Source organism: Cygnus olor, chromosome 7 (genome assembly GCF_009769625.2).
Source record: "Cygnus olor isolate bCygOlo1 chromosome 7, bCygOlo1.pri.v2, whole genome shotgun sequence".
Lineage (NCBI taxonomy): Eukaryota > Metazoa > Chordata > Aves > Anseriformes > Anatidae > Cygnus > Cygnus olor.
The window spans coordinates 31,000,614-31,020,543 of record NC_049175.1 but is presented as its reverse complement, the minus strand read 5'-3'; the positions used below and the strand labels follow the sequence as shown (position 1 = coordinate 31,020,543).

General features: G+C 37.9%; 1 protein-coding gene across 1 annotated transcript in view; it reads left to right on the top strand.

The window, feature by feature from the left end:
- The window catches only part of PDZD8 (PDZ domain containing 8), a 57,754-nt gene that overhangs the window by 32,422 nt on the left and 5,402 nt on the right, over window positions 1-19,930 (top strand). Inside the window, exon 4 of the mRNA XM_040563287.1 lies at window positions 18,727-18,889. Within this exon, the coding sequence (XP_040419221.1) occupies window positions 18,727-18,889 (163 nt within the window). The remainder of the gene's footprint in view (window positions 1-18,726; window positions 18,890-19,930) is intronic.

Here is a 19,930-nt window from a genome sequence, read left to right as displayed (position 1 = left end):
TGAGATGCAGTTTCAAAAATCTAGCTTTCTTTTTTTCCTTTTTAAATCAGACGTTTTACTGGTGTCATGTCCATCGTGAAGCATCCTTTGTCACTTTGGTATATTCAGACTCAATTGTTTTCTCATGAAACACATGAAGAAAATAGAATTTATCAACTTTAAATGGAATTATTGTATGGAGTTTCTTTTTCCAACTGGCAGACTGGCCAAGTGCCTCAAATCCAAGGCATAAACTGAAAGAAGCAAAATTGAAACTTTTAAAAAACCTATTGAAAACTTAAAAATTTGTTAGAAGTTCATCTTAAGCATTTTTTTTTTGTCTCCTGGGATTCTTGAAACAATTCATAGCATCAAATCTTGTCATAGAATCAAGTGTAGTTGGGAGAGCCTCTAAATTGCAGTAGCAATCTGACTAACCTGATTATCCATCAATAAAAATCGAAGTAGTAGTCAAGTGATAAGGCTAGAATTAATGTGTGGGTTTTTCTAGCCTTTTCATATAATGGGTGGTGTAGAGGGCTAAGAAGTTTTTCGTCCTAGCCAAGCAAGCAATTGCCAAAACTTCTTCAAATAGCAGTGTGCGTTTAGTTCTTAGTTATGTTTCAGTGCATTCTAGATAGTTACTTAAACACAGATATTCACAATTGCCTTTGGAAAAATGACATGTCATTGCTTGTTTGTACTCTGTGTTCCTTTTGGGTCTTCTTGTTTACTTCTAAGATATATTTTTCTCGAGGAACCATTATAATAAGTTAACCTCTTCTTAATGTACGATGTTTAAGGAGCAGGGAGAGTCTGTGTATGCAAATTAATATCTAAGAGGAGTTAACTATTTTGGGTAAAATACTATTAGAAATTAGTTGTATTTAGCTTTTGTCTTTTTTTTAACCCAAGTGTGCTGATGGAATTTGGAGATGTAATGGAGTGTTTGTTTGTTTTTTTTTAACTCCTGCTAAGTCAGTAATAATAGCAGATAACATTGGCAGACTTTTTCTTGAAGTAAAGGAAGCCTGTTGCAGGTAGGCCTCCTGGAAAGGTTCTACTTCTCATTTTATAGTCTGATAAACACATAGCTGGACAAGGAGAAATACCAGGTCTTCAGCAACTGAGAAGAGCAATTCATTTTGGCGGAATGAAAGAGCGAGTGAGACATAAGGGCATGTGTTTGGCAGCTGAACTGGCCATCAGAAGCTGAGATGTTTTTGAGGGCACAAAATTGTAATACAGGGAGCAGATGGAGATAGCTGAGAGGTAGGTGGATTGATGGTTACTAAATGGTGCTCTGCACCAAGCAAGCAGATTCTTCAGCACCAAGAACAGACTTGGGAGACGTGTATGAAATGAGAGGCTTCCAAACAGGGTGGTTGGTACAGGTTGCAATGTACCTGGAAAGGTTCTCCTGTTGGTAAGTTACCTGTCGCTCCTGTAACAGAAATTTGCTTGCTATTGTTGCCCTAGTCAGCAAGGGCTGCTCTGGCTTGTGGTACCTGGCATAAGCTTGTACTCTTTTTTACACATCTCCTTTGGCCTGCAACATGTTATACACTTAGGAGCTTGGTTTGCACTTAAAGTTGCTAAATGCAGCTGTTTGTATTAAGTGATGAGATGCATGAGTCTCTTTCTGGTTCTCTGCGTGATTCAAGCTTCTTACCCAGTACTGGCCCTATACATCTATCTGGATTTCAACAGTTAGCCTTCTGTTCTGGTGAGGTTTTGAGAGGTGGTATTAAAGCATTCAAAGAGATTTGATATACAGGCTATATTAAAGTATACTAAAGTTTTCATTAGTAGAGGAAATCTCAGTACTTAGGTCTGATTCTCATTGCTATTTTAATCGGTTTAAACACAAAAATTACATTATCTTAAGCATAATCAGGCTAAACATCAGGAATAAATTTGGAAATGAAGGTTTTTGAAAATACCCTTAATATTTAATATATAATACAATAATTTTATTAAAGATTTCACTAACGATACTGCTGTTCTTTAATGTAGGTATTTGATGTCCTTCAACAGGAATAAAATGCGTTTTTGTACAGCACAGACAGTTGATATCTAGTCTTAAATTTTGTAGTAAAAGTGTCAAAATATGGGCCTATAAAATACTGAGTGACTGCAAAGAAAGCCTTTCCTTTTGTGGGAGGAATTCCTTCTCATGAGTATAGTCTTATGTCACGCTGCTGTTTTATGAAGTCAAATGAGTTAAGTAGTTCAGATTCTTGGACTGAGAGTAAGTACAGTGTTGTTACGTGGGTCGGGTCTTACCTTCCTAGAGTGCTGAACTGAACGATATCTCAAAATGACTACTCAATTTTTTTCTTCCTTTCCGCTTCTTTAACCACAAGCTGAAGCAGAAATTAGGTGCTTATCTCTAGTGTTATAAATCTCTTGCAGGTCTAGTAGGGTGGAGCTCAGCATCTGGGGGCAACACTGCTAAAGAAAATGGTGGTTGGAGTATTTATGTTGTTGTCATTGTTTTCACTGCCTAGAATATTGTGGTTATTTTCTGTCTGTGGAATAGCAGGAAAGAAATCTGATAATTCTCATAATTATTAGTACAGCATGAGCAATTTTTCTTGCTTTTTCTTAAGGGCTGCTATTTTTAAATGCTTCCAGTAATTTTAAAATAAAGAAAAAAAAAGCATAAGCAATCCTTTTGTAATGCAAGTGTGGTAAGTGGTCTCCAAATGCTCTATAACAACGCCAGGTAGAAATGGGAAAGTAATATGGGTGGGCAGCATAGCAATTGCCCTGCAAAAGCCTTAGGGATCAAAAATGCAATTGCTGATTCCCGTCCCAGAAATGGCTAAAAGGTCATTCCAGTGTATGAAGGTTAGATAGAGCAGACTGATGCTTTGCAAAGGACACCTGTTTATCGGAAGTAATCAGAAGTGAGTCATGGTTAAAAACCGGAGCATTTCCCTTAATGCAGTCTGTTAAAAGGCTGTCTCCATTAAATTTTATTTAAGATAAATAGACTCTTTGAACTATGAACATCTTTACAAATATTTTAACCAAAAGTCAGTATCTTCAGATCTTTAGTAATGTCATCTGTTTCCATTTTTAGGTGCTTAGCTTGGAACAAATATAATGTCTGTGCAGCCTCAGATCCATTTTATGTTAATTGAAGCTATATATTTTCCCTAGCTGAAGAAAGAAAATAAACCCAGAAACCTCCTAGAAATCTGAGGCTGGATATCCAGAAAGCTTAGTTTATATACATTTTTTTAAATTATAAAAAAAGTCATACAGTTTTCATCTCTGTATATATAAATACAAGCACACTTTATATATGTATAAGGTATGTGTACAGATAAACGTACATGCACTTGATATATGTAGATGTGTGTACGTGTATATATAAAAAATCAAAACCATCAGTTGTTCTTCAGTTAAATTTAAATGAAAGTCTCATGGATAGCAAATTGCCCATGCATTAAAAATGTAGATACTTGCAATTACAACAAATGATTTCCGAGAAGTTGGGCTTGGCTTATCTGGAGCTCCTTCATACTTACAGCCCTAATCTTATAGAAAAGTCAAGAAATGCAAAGATGGTTATCAGAACAATTGCAGAAAACTGTTCCTAGGTAGCTGAGTCATACGTCTGGGGCAGTATAGCAAGAATAGCCCGTACAACAGCTTGTAAGCCAAGAACACTTAGATGACAATATGAACTGCATGGGACGTAAGCTTAGGAATAGTGTTCACACCTTCGTAACACAAACAACCATTGTAATCTCTTCCCCTAGCCCCCCTTTCAAACTGATGATTTCCACTGGTCTCGAAGCAGGTGGACGTTTGTGTTAAGTAGAAACCGAAATATACAGACACGGTTTGATTCGAGTGATGTAGTTAGCTGCGTAACAAGTAACTGAAATTACAAGTCGCTGTTCAGCCACGTGGTACTTCTGTGAAGTGTGGAGTCAAAATTGATTTGAGCTATGTAACCTGTTCTTAGGGGATATGAAAAGCACCCTGTGATGGATGATGATAGATGTTGTACAACGTGATTTTACTCAGAAGTTTTGGGTTTGAGACATGTCTATAGGCACAGAGGTCTACCTGTAAAAGTTTGTCAAGCTCTTTTTTTTTTTTTTATGAGGAGCACAGTAAAGAAGGACCTGAGCTGCAGTGGAGGCATGGACAAAGCTTCATCCTGTGGGGTGGCAGTGAGGTTTGCTGAACCAAACGACCAAACCAGTTCTCTAAGCAGCACTTGGAGATGTAATGTCTGTTAATAATTAAGAGAAAGCAGGCAAAGTAGTCAGGGAGAGCAAATAATGCCTATTGGTGCAGGAGACCAGGTGTGAGGATGAATAACAGCATCAGTTCAGCTGCATAAACAGAGCAGAGGACATCTAATGAGGATACCACCAACAAAGCCATGGGAGTAATCAGGTCATGGGAGTACAGTAGCTGTAAATATTTGGCTAGTGTGGGATCTTTGCCTAATTAATGTGTATTATCTGTAGGCTATAGAAACTACAAGGGAACTTGTAATTATACTATCAAAACCATTAAACAGCAGAAATACCGACTTCAGCAGAAAACAGCAAGAAAATTGGCTAGATTTCAAGCAGTTATTCGTATATATAATTCCAAACAAGATTTAAATACATCTGAACAAGGTGTCTGGTTACTAGACAGAGTAATTTGGAGTGGAAGAGCCCCCAGGAGGTAACCTGGTCCACCCAGGTCAGGGCTAAGCAGGACCAGGCTCTCAGGCCCCTCTCAGAACATGGCAGGCAGGCAGTGCCAATTGCTCAAGGAGTCCTTCTCTTCAGTTTTTTCTTTTTTAGAGCTCTCACAGAACAGTACTCGACAGACCATGCGGTTACACGCAGAGGGAAAGCAAGAGAGTTAGCTGAGTTCATTTACACTAGTTCAGACTAAATCGCTCCTTTTGCTTAAGACAAACCTAGGCGTATTTCTGTGCTGATGGACTCAAAGTAAGACTTTTGTGTTGAAGGCAGTCCAGACAGGAGTCAGGTCTAGCCTAAAAACAGAGAAAATAGTAAATATGCAATATTTCTGTTTCTTTTATTACGTTTCTGCAGCCTGGCTCCAATAGGTGTTTAACCTAAGCATGGGAATATCTGTGATGGATTTTTATTCCTTGCAAGCAATATTTGAACAAAGAATACTTTTTTAACACAGTTTTTTTTTTTTTTGCCAGGCCTGATAAAATATTTTTATTTCCAGTGCAGGTTTTGAAACTGTAGCTATTGGAGGAGAATCTGAAATAATCTGATTTTCTGAAAATATGTTGGTAATAACTAGGAATGAAGTGTTGGCTGCTGTTGTGAGCAAGGATACTCAGATTCCTGCCAGCTGCTGTGTAGAAGTGCCATTAGGAGCCACAGTCTTGGTTGCATATGATTGGGGTAACCAATGATTGTAATTAGTTCCTGAACTTTAAAAATAGCTGTTGGGAGGAAGTAATTTTGTAAAAGGTCACTAAAGCAGTATTCTCTTATGTCTAATAATTGGAATGAAAGGAAACCAGATTTACCAGACAGCAAAGAATGTGTTTCTAGCAAAGATCACACAATTTACTTTCACAGATATTAGTTTCATTTCTGGTTTTGACAGCTGGAACCAGAAACCTGTAGAGGCACTGGAGATGTGCCCTGTACAGAATACACTCCTTTGCAAGTTCAAAAAATAATTAAGTGGAGGAAAGAGATTTTTTGGTATTGCAGAACCTGCAACTCACTGTGCAGCTCTTCAAATGTTAAAATAAGTATTTCAAAGCTGCAGTGGAAGGGAAGCAAGAGAAGTTGTAGTGGCTGCAAGAAGACCTGCTTAGGGGAAGATACTGTGTGGGTCTTAACTAGTGTATGGATATTTTTTAATTGGTTATTTTTTAATTGGTTATTGTTAGTTATTGTTATGGTTATTGTTATTGTATGGTTATTGCATGGTTATTGTTAGTGTTGCAATTTTCTGATATCTAACAGTGTCAGAACAGTATATTTAGCCAGGCTGGTTACCGTAATTATGTCAGTTCAGTGAGCAGTCCAGAAGCAGAGGTCTATTTCAGTGTCTCTTTTTATATTAATTTAGATATCTTTTATGTTTATCCCTATAAAAGATATATCCCAGTGGTTTTTTAGAAGGCACTCATTTCTAAAATCTGTGGGTTTTAACTTGTATTTGCAAGAGGAGGGGGAAAAAAAAAGTGTAAGTATTTAACCAGGTGGGGATGTAAACCAAGGAGGCAGTCCAGTTCGGCTCTAGTCCTTCCATTATCCCAGTGTAACATGTAGAGCTTTACTATTTGTGTGCCCTAAAAACCCCATTGCCCCCCAAAAGCGGTGACAAGCCCAGGCAGCTCTGGTTCTGTGCAGGGTGAGTTGGCTCAGGCTCCTGGGGACGAGGGCAGAGGGAGCAGCCCCGTGCCCCGAGGAGGGCAGCCCTGCTTCTGGGAGGAGGGTCCTGCTGCTATGGGGGCAAGTGGTGCTGCTGGATGGGGCTTGGCCTCTCCGATCACCCCTGAGGAAGGGTGCATTTTGCCAGTTGTTCACATCAGGGCTGCGTTTGTCCCGGAGAACTTACAGCATTGTCAGCATTGTTGGGAAAGGCGTTTACATAAACCACGCGTTCTTCGTGGAAACAAAAATGTTTACTTTCTGCGTAATGAAATTTTAGCTTTTCCAGTAATTATAAGCAAAATATTACTTGATTTCATCATGGTACACGTATGCAAAATCTGTATGAACGGAAATCATGATCTTTACATGCTGGTTTTAATTTCGGCTTGCTTTTTATGCAGAATACTGTTTGCAGTTCAACTCAGAAGTGTGTCATTGTCGGAAAAAAATCAATGATGCTTTTACAGTAAAGATCTAACTTAGAGTCCATGGTGGTATTTGGGTGACATAGCAACGTAAAATTCCTTCAGTTTTAATTATCTTCTGGGACTCTTGTTCCAACGGTATTAAAGTGTGTAAGCCAAAGGTGCTTTTTGAGAGCCTCGAGAGCTCATCAAGAGGGGCAAGCTGTGCATGATGAAAACACGTGTTTAGTCATTAGGGTTCTCTTCTGGCCCTGAAGCCTAACAGACTTCTAAGGGGGGAGGGAAGTAAAGCACCTCACTGACAATTTTCCTTTATCTCCCCAAATTTGTCTTTGTCTCACAAAGAGACAATTCTTTATATACCTTTCTCCAGCAGACTCTATTGTAATATTTGCATGACAGTCATTACCTAAGAGTGAGGTGCATGAGTAGGCAGTTACAAATCTGAGTCTAAGCTGTGGGTTTTTTGGTAGTTTGTATAAATGGTTGTAATAGTCAGAGATCTTCAGCGGGGGAACGATGACTGCTTTGCCAGGGTACCTCCTGCATTAGCTTGCAGGCAGCAGTTTGCAATCCAGGCTAGTTATTTTCTCTCCCCATCTTCCTTTCCTTCTACTCTATATATGTGGTGTTTCTGGACTTCCCCACCCTAAGCTATGTCTAAATATAATTTCCAGGTACTTTTTTCTTAGGCTTTCTAGTGTGCTTCAGAGATTGAGAGAGAACTTTCTTGAATTAATGCATCTCTTGTTCTCTTGAAATAGAGTGGTAAGTTAAGTGATTGTATTAAAACTGGGAAGCAAGTTAATCGTCAGATTTGTAGTTTTGCATCCTGAAGTTTTACTGTAAGATACTTCATCTCTTTTACTTTTTCTCCATTTTATTACCTTAAGCTATTTCCTCATTCATCACATTGCGCATTTTGTTTTTCTATGAAGTTCTAATTCCTTCAGTCTGTAGGTTTTCAAGTTCTGTTTTTATTATTAAAGTTTTTCACTTAGCTTGTTTTTATTATTAAAAAAAATACACCTTAGTATGGATTCACTGTAAAATACATATATATATGTGTGTGTGTGTGTATATATATAACTAATGCCCAGACTAAGCTTTTGGACGTTTTACTAGTTGTATTCTCAGTCATCCGCTTTATTCACAACTTTTTAAATATTACTTTTCCAATATTTTAAAATAAAAGTATCAAATTAAACGAGAAACAGACTGAACATTTCATACTGAATGTGCCGTTTATGACCAGTGACTCTTTTTTTTGAGGCTGCTGCTGAGGGATTTTCAGAGAGCTCTCGAAACACACAGCAGCGCTCGGGGAGCTGCAGCCTTTGGCTGCTAAGGGCCCCCCCGGCTCGCGTTCACTTCTGCGTGCGGCCCGTGCTGCTGTTGTGGCTGAGCTGTTGGTCAGCCATCGGACCATGGGTGATGGTCAAGAAAGTGTAGTACCGTGGGCTGGTATCGAGTGGTCAAATTATAGTGCACAGAATGATCTCATTGAAATGATTTAAATAATCTGAATTATTCATACTGAAGTCAAGAAATAAAAAAATAAATCGTGGTTTCAGAACTGATGCAGATTCCATCCCTGTAATATGCAAAGAAATAAATACTCATCACCTCAACCTTAAAAGAAAAATATAAGATCTACTTAAGGGTAGCTTCTATCATGCACATGCACTTAACAGTCTTCTCTCCCCCTTGTTAAATACGTTTTTTTGAAAATATATTTATTTCTCAGGCACTGTATGGTATTGACTAATTCTTTTCTCATTTTTTAAATCAAATAAGGAATAAGCTGTAAATTCTTTCAGTGAGCTAATTCGTCACAGTCCCAAATGAGCTCTGTTTCTGATGTCAGAGGAGAGAAGGGGAAATGGAAGTAGGAAGATAATGCGTTGTGAAATCTGCTGGGTATTTTTCTTATATACTTCACTAGCTATCAATAAGATCTGTTGTTAATTTAAAAATAATAGAGCATAAAACCAGTGTCTGTGAAGTTATTGGGAGTGCTGAAGTAAAAGGAGGCATCTTTAAGCTTGACATAATTTCCTATTCATTCTTTCACTTACCTTCCCACAGGGAGACATGGACTTGGTAAATATTACTTCTCTAAGCCAGAGAATACTTCAAACACCCATCAAAAGGGACGAACTGTTATTCTGTTGTAGATAATGTCCTGTTCCCCTTGAAATTAAATTTTTCTTTGACTCCCAGTAAGCTATTTCTGGAGCAGTGTTTTTCTTCTAGCACTAGTGCATATTTCAGTGCGACTTGGGGTCTGCAATGTTTTGATGGAGAATTCACACGCTCTGCTACTTCCAGAAATGTTTGGGGCTGGGGAAGTTAAGGGAGAGATTCCTGTTGTGTTGTGACCGAGCCTTAACACAATTCAGTTCTAAAATGTTTAACAGAAGTCTCTGACATAGCAAATTGGGTTTTTTATTTATTTTCGTAGTGTTTTGTTGGTTTGGTTTTTTGTTGTTGTTGTTTTGAACATGTATTGCTTTTTCATGTCCTAGAAGGGGAGGCTACTCAGCTCTCTGAGTAGTTACACCTGTTCTGTTTGCTTGCCACTCGGACATCTAACTATAGGGAATAAATCCTACGTTTTTGTTATCCAAGTAAGCAACCACATTGATTACATGGAAGGTTGCAACATGAAAAATTCAGACTTTCAGATCTTCCTGAAGCACTTGTTGGAGTTCGGATGCAAAGTTTGAGAGCATATTGATTCCAATTTGCAGATAGTGTTCACTTTCAAAATTCTTCTGCTCTATTCAGTCTTCTGCTATATTGGGAAGTGATTTCTACGTGCATATGGGGGAGAATTCTACAATATTTTTCAAGTGCAAAGCAACTAGAGGTGGGTATTGATTTCTTTTGCAAAGCGACTTGTCACTATCTGGCTTGGTGTAAAGACCTCAGTTCATAGCTGTGGCAATTTTTGTAAGCGATGAATGGTAACGGTATGAAAATCTGGCTTCTAGGTGTGCTCTTGCCTTGGTGCAGCTAATGAGATGTGACTGAGCTCCTGTTCTGCTGCCTGGCAGTGACTTGTGCCCTATAACCATAAACAAATTGATTTGACGTGTGTTCAACGAAAGAACCAGAAATAGATGTATGGTCCTGGAAATCTTTACTGTTGATATAGTTACATGTTTATACTGCAGTGTTTTGTCCAGAAATTAATTGGAAACAACTCAGTGTGGTTTGGATTCTGTTCTACATAGAGAAAAAAGATTATTATACACCAAAACCTTGGCCTTCTGGCAGTAATTATTGAGAATAGGCTAGATACAGATCCCCAGCTCCTCTGGTCCTGGCACTGCAGAATTTCAGCAGTAAGCTCATCTTCTGGCTTTCCCAGATAAAGGGGGGACGGCAGTGATATGTACAACAGGATCTTTGTTTTGATCCAGATGGATCATCTATTTAATCGCTGAAGAGTTGTTACAGTGATGAATCATTTTATTGCATCTGCTTTCGTTCCTTTGGGTTCAGCTAGATCTGTGGTTAAGTAGGAGTCCAAAAAATGATTGGGTCATGTGGGATTTTAAGGCTTGCATTTCTGTGTCATGGCCAGCTCATGTTCATTAATATTGACAAGAAAGATAACAGTTGTGACGAAGATTGTGTGCGTATGCAGTGCAGAAATCACAAACCCTGTTCACTTAAGTCTTGCGATAATGTAAATTGTCTATTACTAAGGGCATAATTTGCATTGCCAGAAACTGCAAGGGTTTGCTTGTGAGAGTGTTTTTACTTATATTTTGCAGACCATTGGGTAAGTAATTGTAAATACCTGATTTTTAATAAAATACTCCATTTTTAATGACACTGCTTGACTCCGGCACGAAGGCTCGTCTCGCAGTCCCTCTGCTTGTGACGGCAGCGGTGGGGAGCCCGGGTGGCAGGGACGAGCAGAGCTGCAGCTGCTCCCTTGGCCTGTCCTGGGACTGGCTGCACTCCCCGGCCCCTGCCCCTGCCCCAGCAGCACTCGGCTCTTCCTCGGAGCAGTTTCAGCAGTGGTTCTGCTCCCGTCTCAGATCTGTGGGTTTTGCTGTAGATCCCCAGGTGAGAATTATTTGCGAAGTTCCTGCTCTCTTCAGAAGATGCGTTGTACTCCAGATGCGGCTTCCTGACATTGGCGTTGCTGCAAAGAAAATGCTTCTGCTCCAGAATAAAGCAAACCTATAAATAATGCACTTTATCTCAAATGTTTTTTCCTTCAGAAATGAAATTTTAAGGCCCTTTAAAACATAACTTTTGAGCCCTTCAGTGTAAGCTAAGAGTTATGATTTGTATTCATTAGAAAGTAGTATTGTAGATTTTATTTCCATGGAAACTAGCATCAGTGATGCTTTTTGATGACAATGGATAATAACTATCATATTTTTAGTTTTGAAGGCAATATGCATGTCAGTAATCAGATTGATGCTGCTGGGTGCAATCGTCACGCAGTTTCTTTGTGTGAAGAGGAAGGCTTCACAGTGCCAGTTAATGCCATTAGAAAGACCTTTAACTTGATATTCTAATAACGTGATTTCATGGACATCAATAAAAGTTGTTCTCTAACTATTAATTAGTTCTGATATTAACATAATTACTAGCTGGTTTAGCTTTCAATATATTTGCTTTCAATATATACACTGGCAAGTTTTTCTTTTTTTCCATCTCGAGTGATAAACAAAACCCCAGATTGACCTTTCTCTTCCACACACAGACTCAAAGTGCACGAACACTCATGTTCTCATTAATCTCCTATATCCATAATTTGCATTGAAATAATTTATAACAAATTTATACAAAGGAAACCATTACCAAGGTAAGCTTCCTATTGGGTCTGCATTGCACATAGAGCAAGTTGATTTTTAATACCCAGCTTCAATAAGCTTATTTCAGTATTTGTTACCAGGCTACCTGAGCATTTTACCAAACGTTTATGTAGTAACTGAGTCATGCTTAAGCGATATTGGAGGAAGCCTTTTTTCTATCAAAGACGTGAATGGTGATAGAAGATTTGAAAAAAATCGATCTTTTCCCACTTTTTAGGGCCAAAGGAAATCATCACGGTTGGGTTTAATAAAGGCTAAAGATGTCAGTGAGCAGGAGCACTTAAAGAAGAGCTACGCTGGTGTTTGTACTAAATTGCTCTCCAAAGAAGAGCTATGGATAAAACTGGAGGTGTTCATTTTATTTGCCTCTGACACTTTGAAGTTAAATGCCGGGTTTGAGCTGCCTTGTTTGTCTTTACCTCCTCCATTCAGCTCATGTAATTACTGTTTAGTGAGAATGCCTTGGCAATACATGATAATTGCTAAACAGTTTGCTTTTTGCATGTCACATAACCTGTTTCCCTGTACAATTGGAAAGTACAGGAGTGTTTAGTATTAGTTCAGTAAAAGAGGAGCTGCAATGCGTCAGGAGAACTGAGGAAAAATGTGTGGCTCCTTATTTTGTTCAGTATCTAGATTTTGTTCTGTATTTCACTGATATCAAATGCTTTCGGTGCTCGTCGGGGATATGTGCAGATGTTTACTACCATGAATTATCAGAGATTTCAGGAAAATAGCGTGTGATGGAAAAGTTAGACATGTGCATAGCATTTGTGGCCTTAATGAATTATTGCTTTAAATATAATCTTGGTCCAATATGTAACTCATTTCAGAATGAAATTGCCATCATATTTTATAATTTAGATGTTTGTTTTCTAAAAGAGATTACGTAGAACAGAAAATGATGAGGCCCGCCAGCTTGCTATGTAACAGAACTTTCTCCAAAAAAAAGAAACTTATCCATAAAGAAGTTTCTTCCTTAAAGGAAAGAAAAATGTGAAAACTGCAGCATTTGTTTGACATAACTGTGTGTCCACCTGCACAGACCATGGTTCATGTAGCTGGAAGAATTATCAGCACAGGGTCTAACGTCCAACTTCTTTCACTGCTGCCATTGTTACGGTAATTCTGTCCCTGATACGCCACAAAAAGCAAAGCTGCTACTGCTGCAGACCACGAGGTAGTGATTCCACTGCTGATAACCCTGATTCTTTCTCTGACACACTTGTTGTACATTGATAATGTCATTTGAGGGTTTAAATAGAAAGTGTGTGCCACGCTTTCAAAAATAAATGAGTATTATATGATTAAATGAATATTTAATTGGGGTGGCTGAGATGCGATACATCCATTCAGGGGAAATTTTGTCTCTTGAAAACTGCTTCCAGTATGAATGACTTCTGCTCTGAAGTTTTTGTTTTTTTTTTTTCAGACAGTGTTTTAAGTTGGCAAAACATTTTTACTTCATAGAATTTTCCAATCAGCACTTCTGACCTCTTTGTATTTCCTGAGAATTACATAGTCAAACTTAGCCATTCATTCAGGCAGGTAGTTGATAACTGTTTTTTATCACTGATATTTTCCTTGGCAGTTTGGAGAAAATTCTGTGTTATTCTTAAGGAAATTTGAAATGGTCAAGAGGAGATAAGCAGAGGAAAGCAGTAAAAATCTTAGATGCACACTGTCAAAGCAGTTGAAGGTAGGTCCCCACTGCTGTACAGCACTGTGATATTGATACACCTGAAATAATGCAGAGGCAAGTACCAACTTCCCTGTACGAAATCTAAACGCAGTCTTATTGTCAAAGTCAGCTTGGGCTAATTCATCTTGGTCTCTGTCATCCATCATCATGGATTCCTTGTTCAAGGGCTACATCAGACAATTTGTGGTTAGATTGAAATCCTCTCAGAACATTCAGATTTTTTTTTTTCTTCCTTTTGGAGTCTGGTGTTTCTGAGGAGTGTCTCAAGAGATTGATGATCCTTGCTTCCTTTTGCTGTCTCATCTAGCCCATATAAATAAGCTAGCAATCAATTCACTGTGTAGGTCATATATAATGACTGCATTCAATAATAGTGTTGAAAAAGCAAGAATTTAAAGTCCGTATTTTAAAGACTATATGCCAAAAAACTTTTTTTAATAATATAAATATGAGTCTTCTGAATAGAAGTAACTGCTTCCTAGTTTTTGTTCTTTAATGTTATTTTTTGACATGAAATATACCTTCCTTTCCTCTCAACGTGCAGCGTTGTCTGGGAGAATGTAATAGTTTACAGGCACATTCATAGGCATTTAATCTCTTTTTCTCCAAAACATTAGACCATCCTTCCAAGAACGCACAAGATCCACTGTAGTCACCAATGGGTTGGAAAAAAATTAAGTTTTTTATCTGCAAGACAGCATAGAAAGTGAGAAAGTGATATTTCAGTTTGACACATGCGGCGTGTTATATACCACTGATAGCGAATAAGAAGTATTTGTAAAAGTCTTGTTTTTTATTTGATGTAAATTAGTGAAATAAGATTTCTTGCATGTGCTTGGGTGACTGGGCTTTTCTTGGCGTTTATTCAAAAAAATTCTCTGTATTTGTGAGGGATGTTATTTATTGTCATCTTAGAAATTCTGAATGGTATCTAATGTTAACTTAGTGTAGTCCCGTGATAATAATATATTGTTGTTGATATTCTTACCCCTGTATTTAAAAATAAATTCATAAGTACAGTTTTGGAAGCAAATAGTGAATGAGATGGCATCACACCTGTGTCTGTAAGTCCGTAGGCAGTTGCCTGTGAGAGAGATGTTTATCATTCCTTCGCGTTTGCAAATTATTTCACACTGGTAATTTAATGAAGCATTTAGAGATTGTTTTCATCCTATATCAACATTAATCTAAATATTCAGTCATTTAAATGGCACTAGCAAGCTATAAACTTCTGAATCATTACTGCGTAGCTGTGAAGTTTGGTATCAGTATGTTTAAAACAGGTCAAAGAAATTAATTTTCACTGACGTCCAACATTTGCTAGGCTTTCAAAATAAAGAGACTGAGGTAGGGTAAGACTATGAGACCCAATGTGATTTTCTCCCGCATTGTATTTCCAGAGCATACTTCCGCTATTGAACAGAAAGTATTGGAGGAGCTGTGCTCCACAGTGGCTCATGCAGTGATGCATATAAATGAACTAAAGCCTTTATTGGGAGATCAATGCTTATATACTTTGTTCTGTGAAAGTCAGGCACTCACAGCCATGCATCAAAATGTTTTATTAATTTTAAAGTGAATGGAAATCTAGTCCTCTTTTTTTTTTTTTTTTTTTTTTACCTAAATAATAAAACCCTAAGGAAATTACTTCCTCCCCCTTGGCCCCAAGTTAGTCATTATTGTTCTGTAGCATCTTAATTTCATCACAAATAGCCTGGGGAGTGCTTACTTAAAAAAAAAAAAAAAAAAAAAAAAAAATTAAAAAGAAATTTACGTTTTCCAAATTTTAATGACAGTTTAGCTCTAACTCTTTCAATATAAATTACTCTGTATGTCTTTCACTAACAAACGTTGTATCTGCTTTATCTTGAAACTTGGTGAAATTACTGTAGTGGGAGGCTTGCAGGAACTAGTAAAACAGCTATTAAATCAAAATAATTGGATTTTAATATGATGTAGTTAATTGGTTAAAGCGCCTGCTTCTCCAAATTTTTCTCCCTTGCACCAAATGTCCTTGATAACAATTGTCGTCTTGTTAGCAGCAGTTCTCTCCTGACCCCTCCGTCATTTACCTGCTTTCCTCCTCCTGGTGCTTCAGGTTCCAGGCGATCTTGGGCTCTTCACGTACCGTATGTTTTACTTGAGGGAGGGTCAGAAAGACAGAAAGCAGCCGTGCTGGATGTACAAAGATGCTGTTGGGGTTTTCTTTTGTGAGATTACTGGTTGGGGCAGCAAGTTTGAAATGGCGTTCAGCCGCACTGCAGCTAGCTGGAGATACCAGCGGTGTTGTCATTGGGGAAGACTTGGGGTTGCCAGAAAGAAAAAAACGAGAAAGTTATTCATCTGGTTTGGCTTGATAAATAAAACCAGCTTACTCTGCGAGAAAGCTTGTGGCTGTGCCAAAGTTAATAAAACGTTGAGATGAACTTTGCTTGTTATGTTCAAAGGCCCTCTCTTTCCCAAAACAGCTTTCCATCAGACACCGCTGGAATACTGCGGGGCTCATCGCCACGGGTGATTCGTGCGCCGTGTCCCTGCATGGAAGCCAAATGTTTGGAGATACCTAAATGCCTTTGGTCCCAGCTGTCCCTAGTTTCTTTTATGTGGTCTGGCCCTGGGGGAGGAGGGAAGGGTGAAATGCTGGAAATCACCTCCAAGGTTTCTCCTCTCTTGCAGTGGGGAATGTCTCCATTGCTAAGTCATGCTGCTGTCTAGAGCTGCTCAGTCAGGTCCTTGGATTCAAAGGAAACTTAAGAGGATCGGGGTCTATACTGACAAATGTAAGAAAGAGCTTTTGGTAACTTTTCCCCTTTTGCCATCCAATGACGCCCTTTTCCCCTGTATTTTGCTCATCATGCAGTTTGCCATGACTTGTAAGTACCAGCAGCGGTCAGAGGTCATTGCTGCCTTGTTTCAGGTGCTGGGCGTTGAGGGACCAGCTTGTGTTTTCCTTGTGAGGTTCCTTCGCAACCAGGGCTCGTTACTTTCTGAAGAACAGGCCTTCAGAAAGGCCATCGCTTCTGTGTGCCACTCTTGGAAGGATGAGCAAATACCCATCTGGAAAGGAAAGTAGATTTTCGTGCAGTAACTCCTGTTTGTGTTTTTAATGTTACAGTGGCCAACAAGCAAACTTAAAGCAACATTTCTTTTGCAGGGATGCCAAACTAACAGGGTCTCCTTCTTTTGACTTGAAAATGTCATGTCTTATTAACTAAATCTAGTTGGGGGGGATGGGGGGTGTTAAGATCCAAAACTCATATAAGATTTCAGGAAAAACTATGTACCATCAAAACAGATGTATCCATAAAGAAGCCTAACTAAATTACAAGAATAACTTACTGTTAAGGGGAGAATTATTCTATTTTTTTCTCAACTACTCCGTCTAGAGATCCATTTCTTTCCTAAAATTCTCTTAAAAAAAATTCTCTTAAAACTCTCGCTAAATGGCTTTGTACTTCAGTGGTCTCATGAAAAGTGGAGTAAAAAGTGCTTACAATATCAAATTAGTGCTTGTAGTAATAGTAATTGAAGGCTATTTTTTTTATTTAAGAAGTTTCTCTTTTCTTCCATATGTATTTCTAATAATCTTTTTATTTTTTTTAATCTTCAGTGCTTTGTAGCAGTGTACTAGCATTTTGTATATCTGAGTTTCTTTTAGATGGGAATGACCTGAAACAAAAAAAAAAAGAGCCAGTTGTTTCTGTAAGGAATATATTTGTTTGCATTGTAGAAGAACTTTGACTCTTGGAACTGCAATTAAGCTTATTTTAGATCTTGTTATTCTTGCATACTTTACTGGGCACTCACAATAGTTGAACAGTTTGAGAGAAAATATCTCTAAGTGACTCTGGGAAATGTAGAAAATAAGTGGTAAAGCTTAGAAAGTTAATGCAAGTCTGCTGCGTTAAACTCAATGCTTTAAGCATGCTGTTGATTAGGGTAGCATTTTCACTTTGTAAAGAAGTGATCAACAACAACAAAAAAAGTTAATTTTTAAAAAGTGCTGATGTTAGGATTATAGCAAAGGAATGAGAGCTATACGGTCAAAGAGAGAGCTGTGTACTGAAGGTAGGTAATTCCCTTCACCTATGAAAAGCCATTGTACCAAACTAAGCAAACGAGCACGTCCTCAGAAGAGGAGGATCATCTCCAGACAGTTCAAACACAGACAATGGAACAGCAACAAAGTAAATGCAGAAGGATGGAGGAGACGACTGTCTACTTAAGCTCAGTAAATTGAAGCCAAATAGAAAATTTCCTATGGAGGTTTTCTACAAACAGTATCTGTCTCTCTGTTCTTGGGAATGAAAAAGCAAATTAAATTTCTCTCCATGGAGCTGAGACATAGCCTGTGAGTTTCTCTTTCAAACAGACAGAATATACTTTGGCAGAATGATAGCAGACAGTCATTTGAAACAATCCAGAAGAAATGTCCTTTATGGAGGGGAAAAAAAAAGTTTTTGTTAAGAAAAAAAAAAATGCCAAAGATCTTAGACATTGAGATATATAAATAAATGGTCACTACCTTGGTGTATTCTTTAACTGGGATCTCTTATAACTTAGAAATCTGTGCATGAATGGACAGGGTGAAACTCTGCTACGGAGATTGTACCTCAGATGTTATTTTAAGAACAAAATACTTGATTACAACTAAAATGCATCTTGTATTTATCTTGTAAAGGAAGATAAATGTGAGGACATGGTTCCTGGTCTTTCAAGAAACTTCTTAAGCTATTAAGTGTTTTATCTGTCTTAATAAATGTGCATAATAGCACAGAGATTTGTTCTATGTTTTTGTAACGTGCAAGACTAAGAGGTTTTTCACTCCAAATACTTTTTGTATAGTCTACTGGAGAAATACTGATAGTAATAGGTTTTGTAACATAACTGTGGGATATTCAAACAGATACCTGGATCAATGGTTCAGCACTCCTTTTAATAAAGCTTCTTCCTAATACAGCGGATCGTGAGGTTGTGTTTTGCTGTAACTTAGTTGTGACTGGAGCTTTTTGCAAAGATGAGCCATGTATTACCATTCTTGCCAATTTGTGTTTGCAGGGGTTAACTCATTGTGTAAAAAAGAAAAAAGAAACATGTACATGCAGCATGTATATTTTGCTGACAATTCTTTTACTGCTTTCTAGTTTTGCCATTTGGGGCTCTTCAGAATTGGTTCCATCTTTCTCCAAAGGTATAAACTATGTTGACAGATAGTGAATCCATTATGTGATAATGTGCTCAGTGAATTCAGTGGATGTCATAATGCTTTTTTCATAATACCAGTTATATAATTTTAGTTAAACAAGAGCATTAGTAGCCATGAATCCTCACAGTCAGCTTAATCAGCATGCTCTAATTTTTTATTTCCTTCTCTCTAGGCAGAGCTGGTGAAAGGGAATCTGCAAAGTGTTGGACTCACGCTGCGCCTTGTGCAGTCCAAGGAAGAAGACGCAGGACACGTTGTTATTGAAACGGTTACGCCAAATTCACCTGCAGCAGCTGCTGATCTACAGAGGGGAGACAGACTTCTAGCAATTGGCAGTGAGTAATATGTCAGCTTTCAAAATAATGTCTTGCAATCAGGAAGGACGTTTCTGCATAGAGTTCAATTAGACTGGTGTTCTCAACAGTTACGCATATGCCTGGCTCTCATAATAAATACGTTTGTATATTTATGGCCACTTAAGGTTGTCATTCACTTGATCAGTTTTCTTGCGTATTTATTCTTTGCTAGGTTTATTTACTCTTTTGCTAATGTAAAGGTGAATAAATATTTGAATGTAAATATATTTTGACCGTTCAAATAGTGATGCTGTGAGGTTCCCTACTTGGTTTTTGCTAGCAAATTTATAAAATGTGCTTGGCTTACAGAGAAAACAGTAACATTTTGTCTGCATCATAGACTTGCATTCTCTCAACTGAATCTGAAGATACTAAATAGAGCATGGAACAAATGGTGTAAATGCCTTTTGATTACCAAAGTAATTGTCTGAAATAACAAAATGACCCAAGATGATCTGTTGAGTATTCAATAGTATCTATACTTTTGGTACCAAACTTCATCAGCTTTGATATGTAGGAGTTTATCTACTCTGAAGTTCTCACAATGAAAGACTTTGGCTAAGTTGTAAATGAGAGAGTTAAGTGCTGCATTGAGGCAAAACCAAACAAACAACTCTTGAGGTTGTTTTTTGTGGGGGCAGCAGTTATGGGAATTACAAAATGGTTTGATATAGGTTTATAAAGACTAAAACAGTGGGAATACCATTGTATATTAATAGTGTTTTAGAAGTGTAGGTAGCACTGATAAAACTGAATGCAAACTAAAATTGTTAGGGGAAAATGGTAATAAAATTTTTTTACGGTTATAATATAAATTTAGTTGTAGAGGGATCATCTCCGTAATGTAATTAGTAGAGAATAGAATTCAACAAGAGTTGCGTAATTAGGAGGTGTGTATATAGCATCCCTGTTATCCCTGCATGTGCTATCCATGTATGTGGTACATGTGTATTTATAACAACACACTTCTCCAAACATTAACTGTACAACCAGGATTCAAAATTTTATTCTAAATTTGGT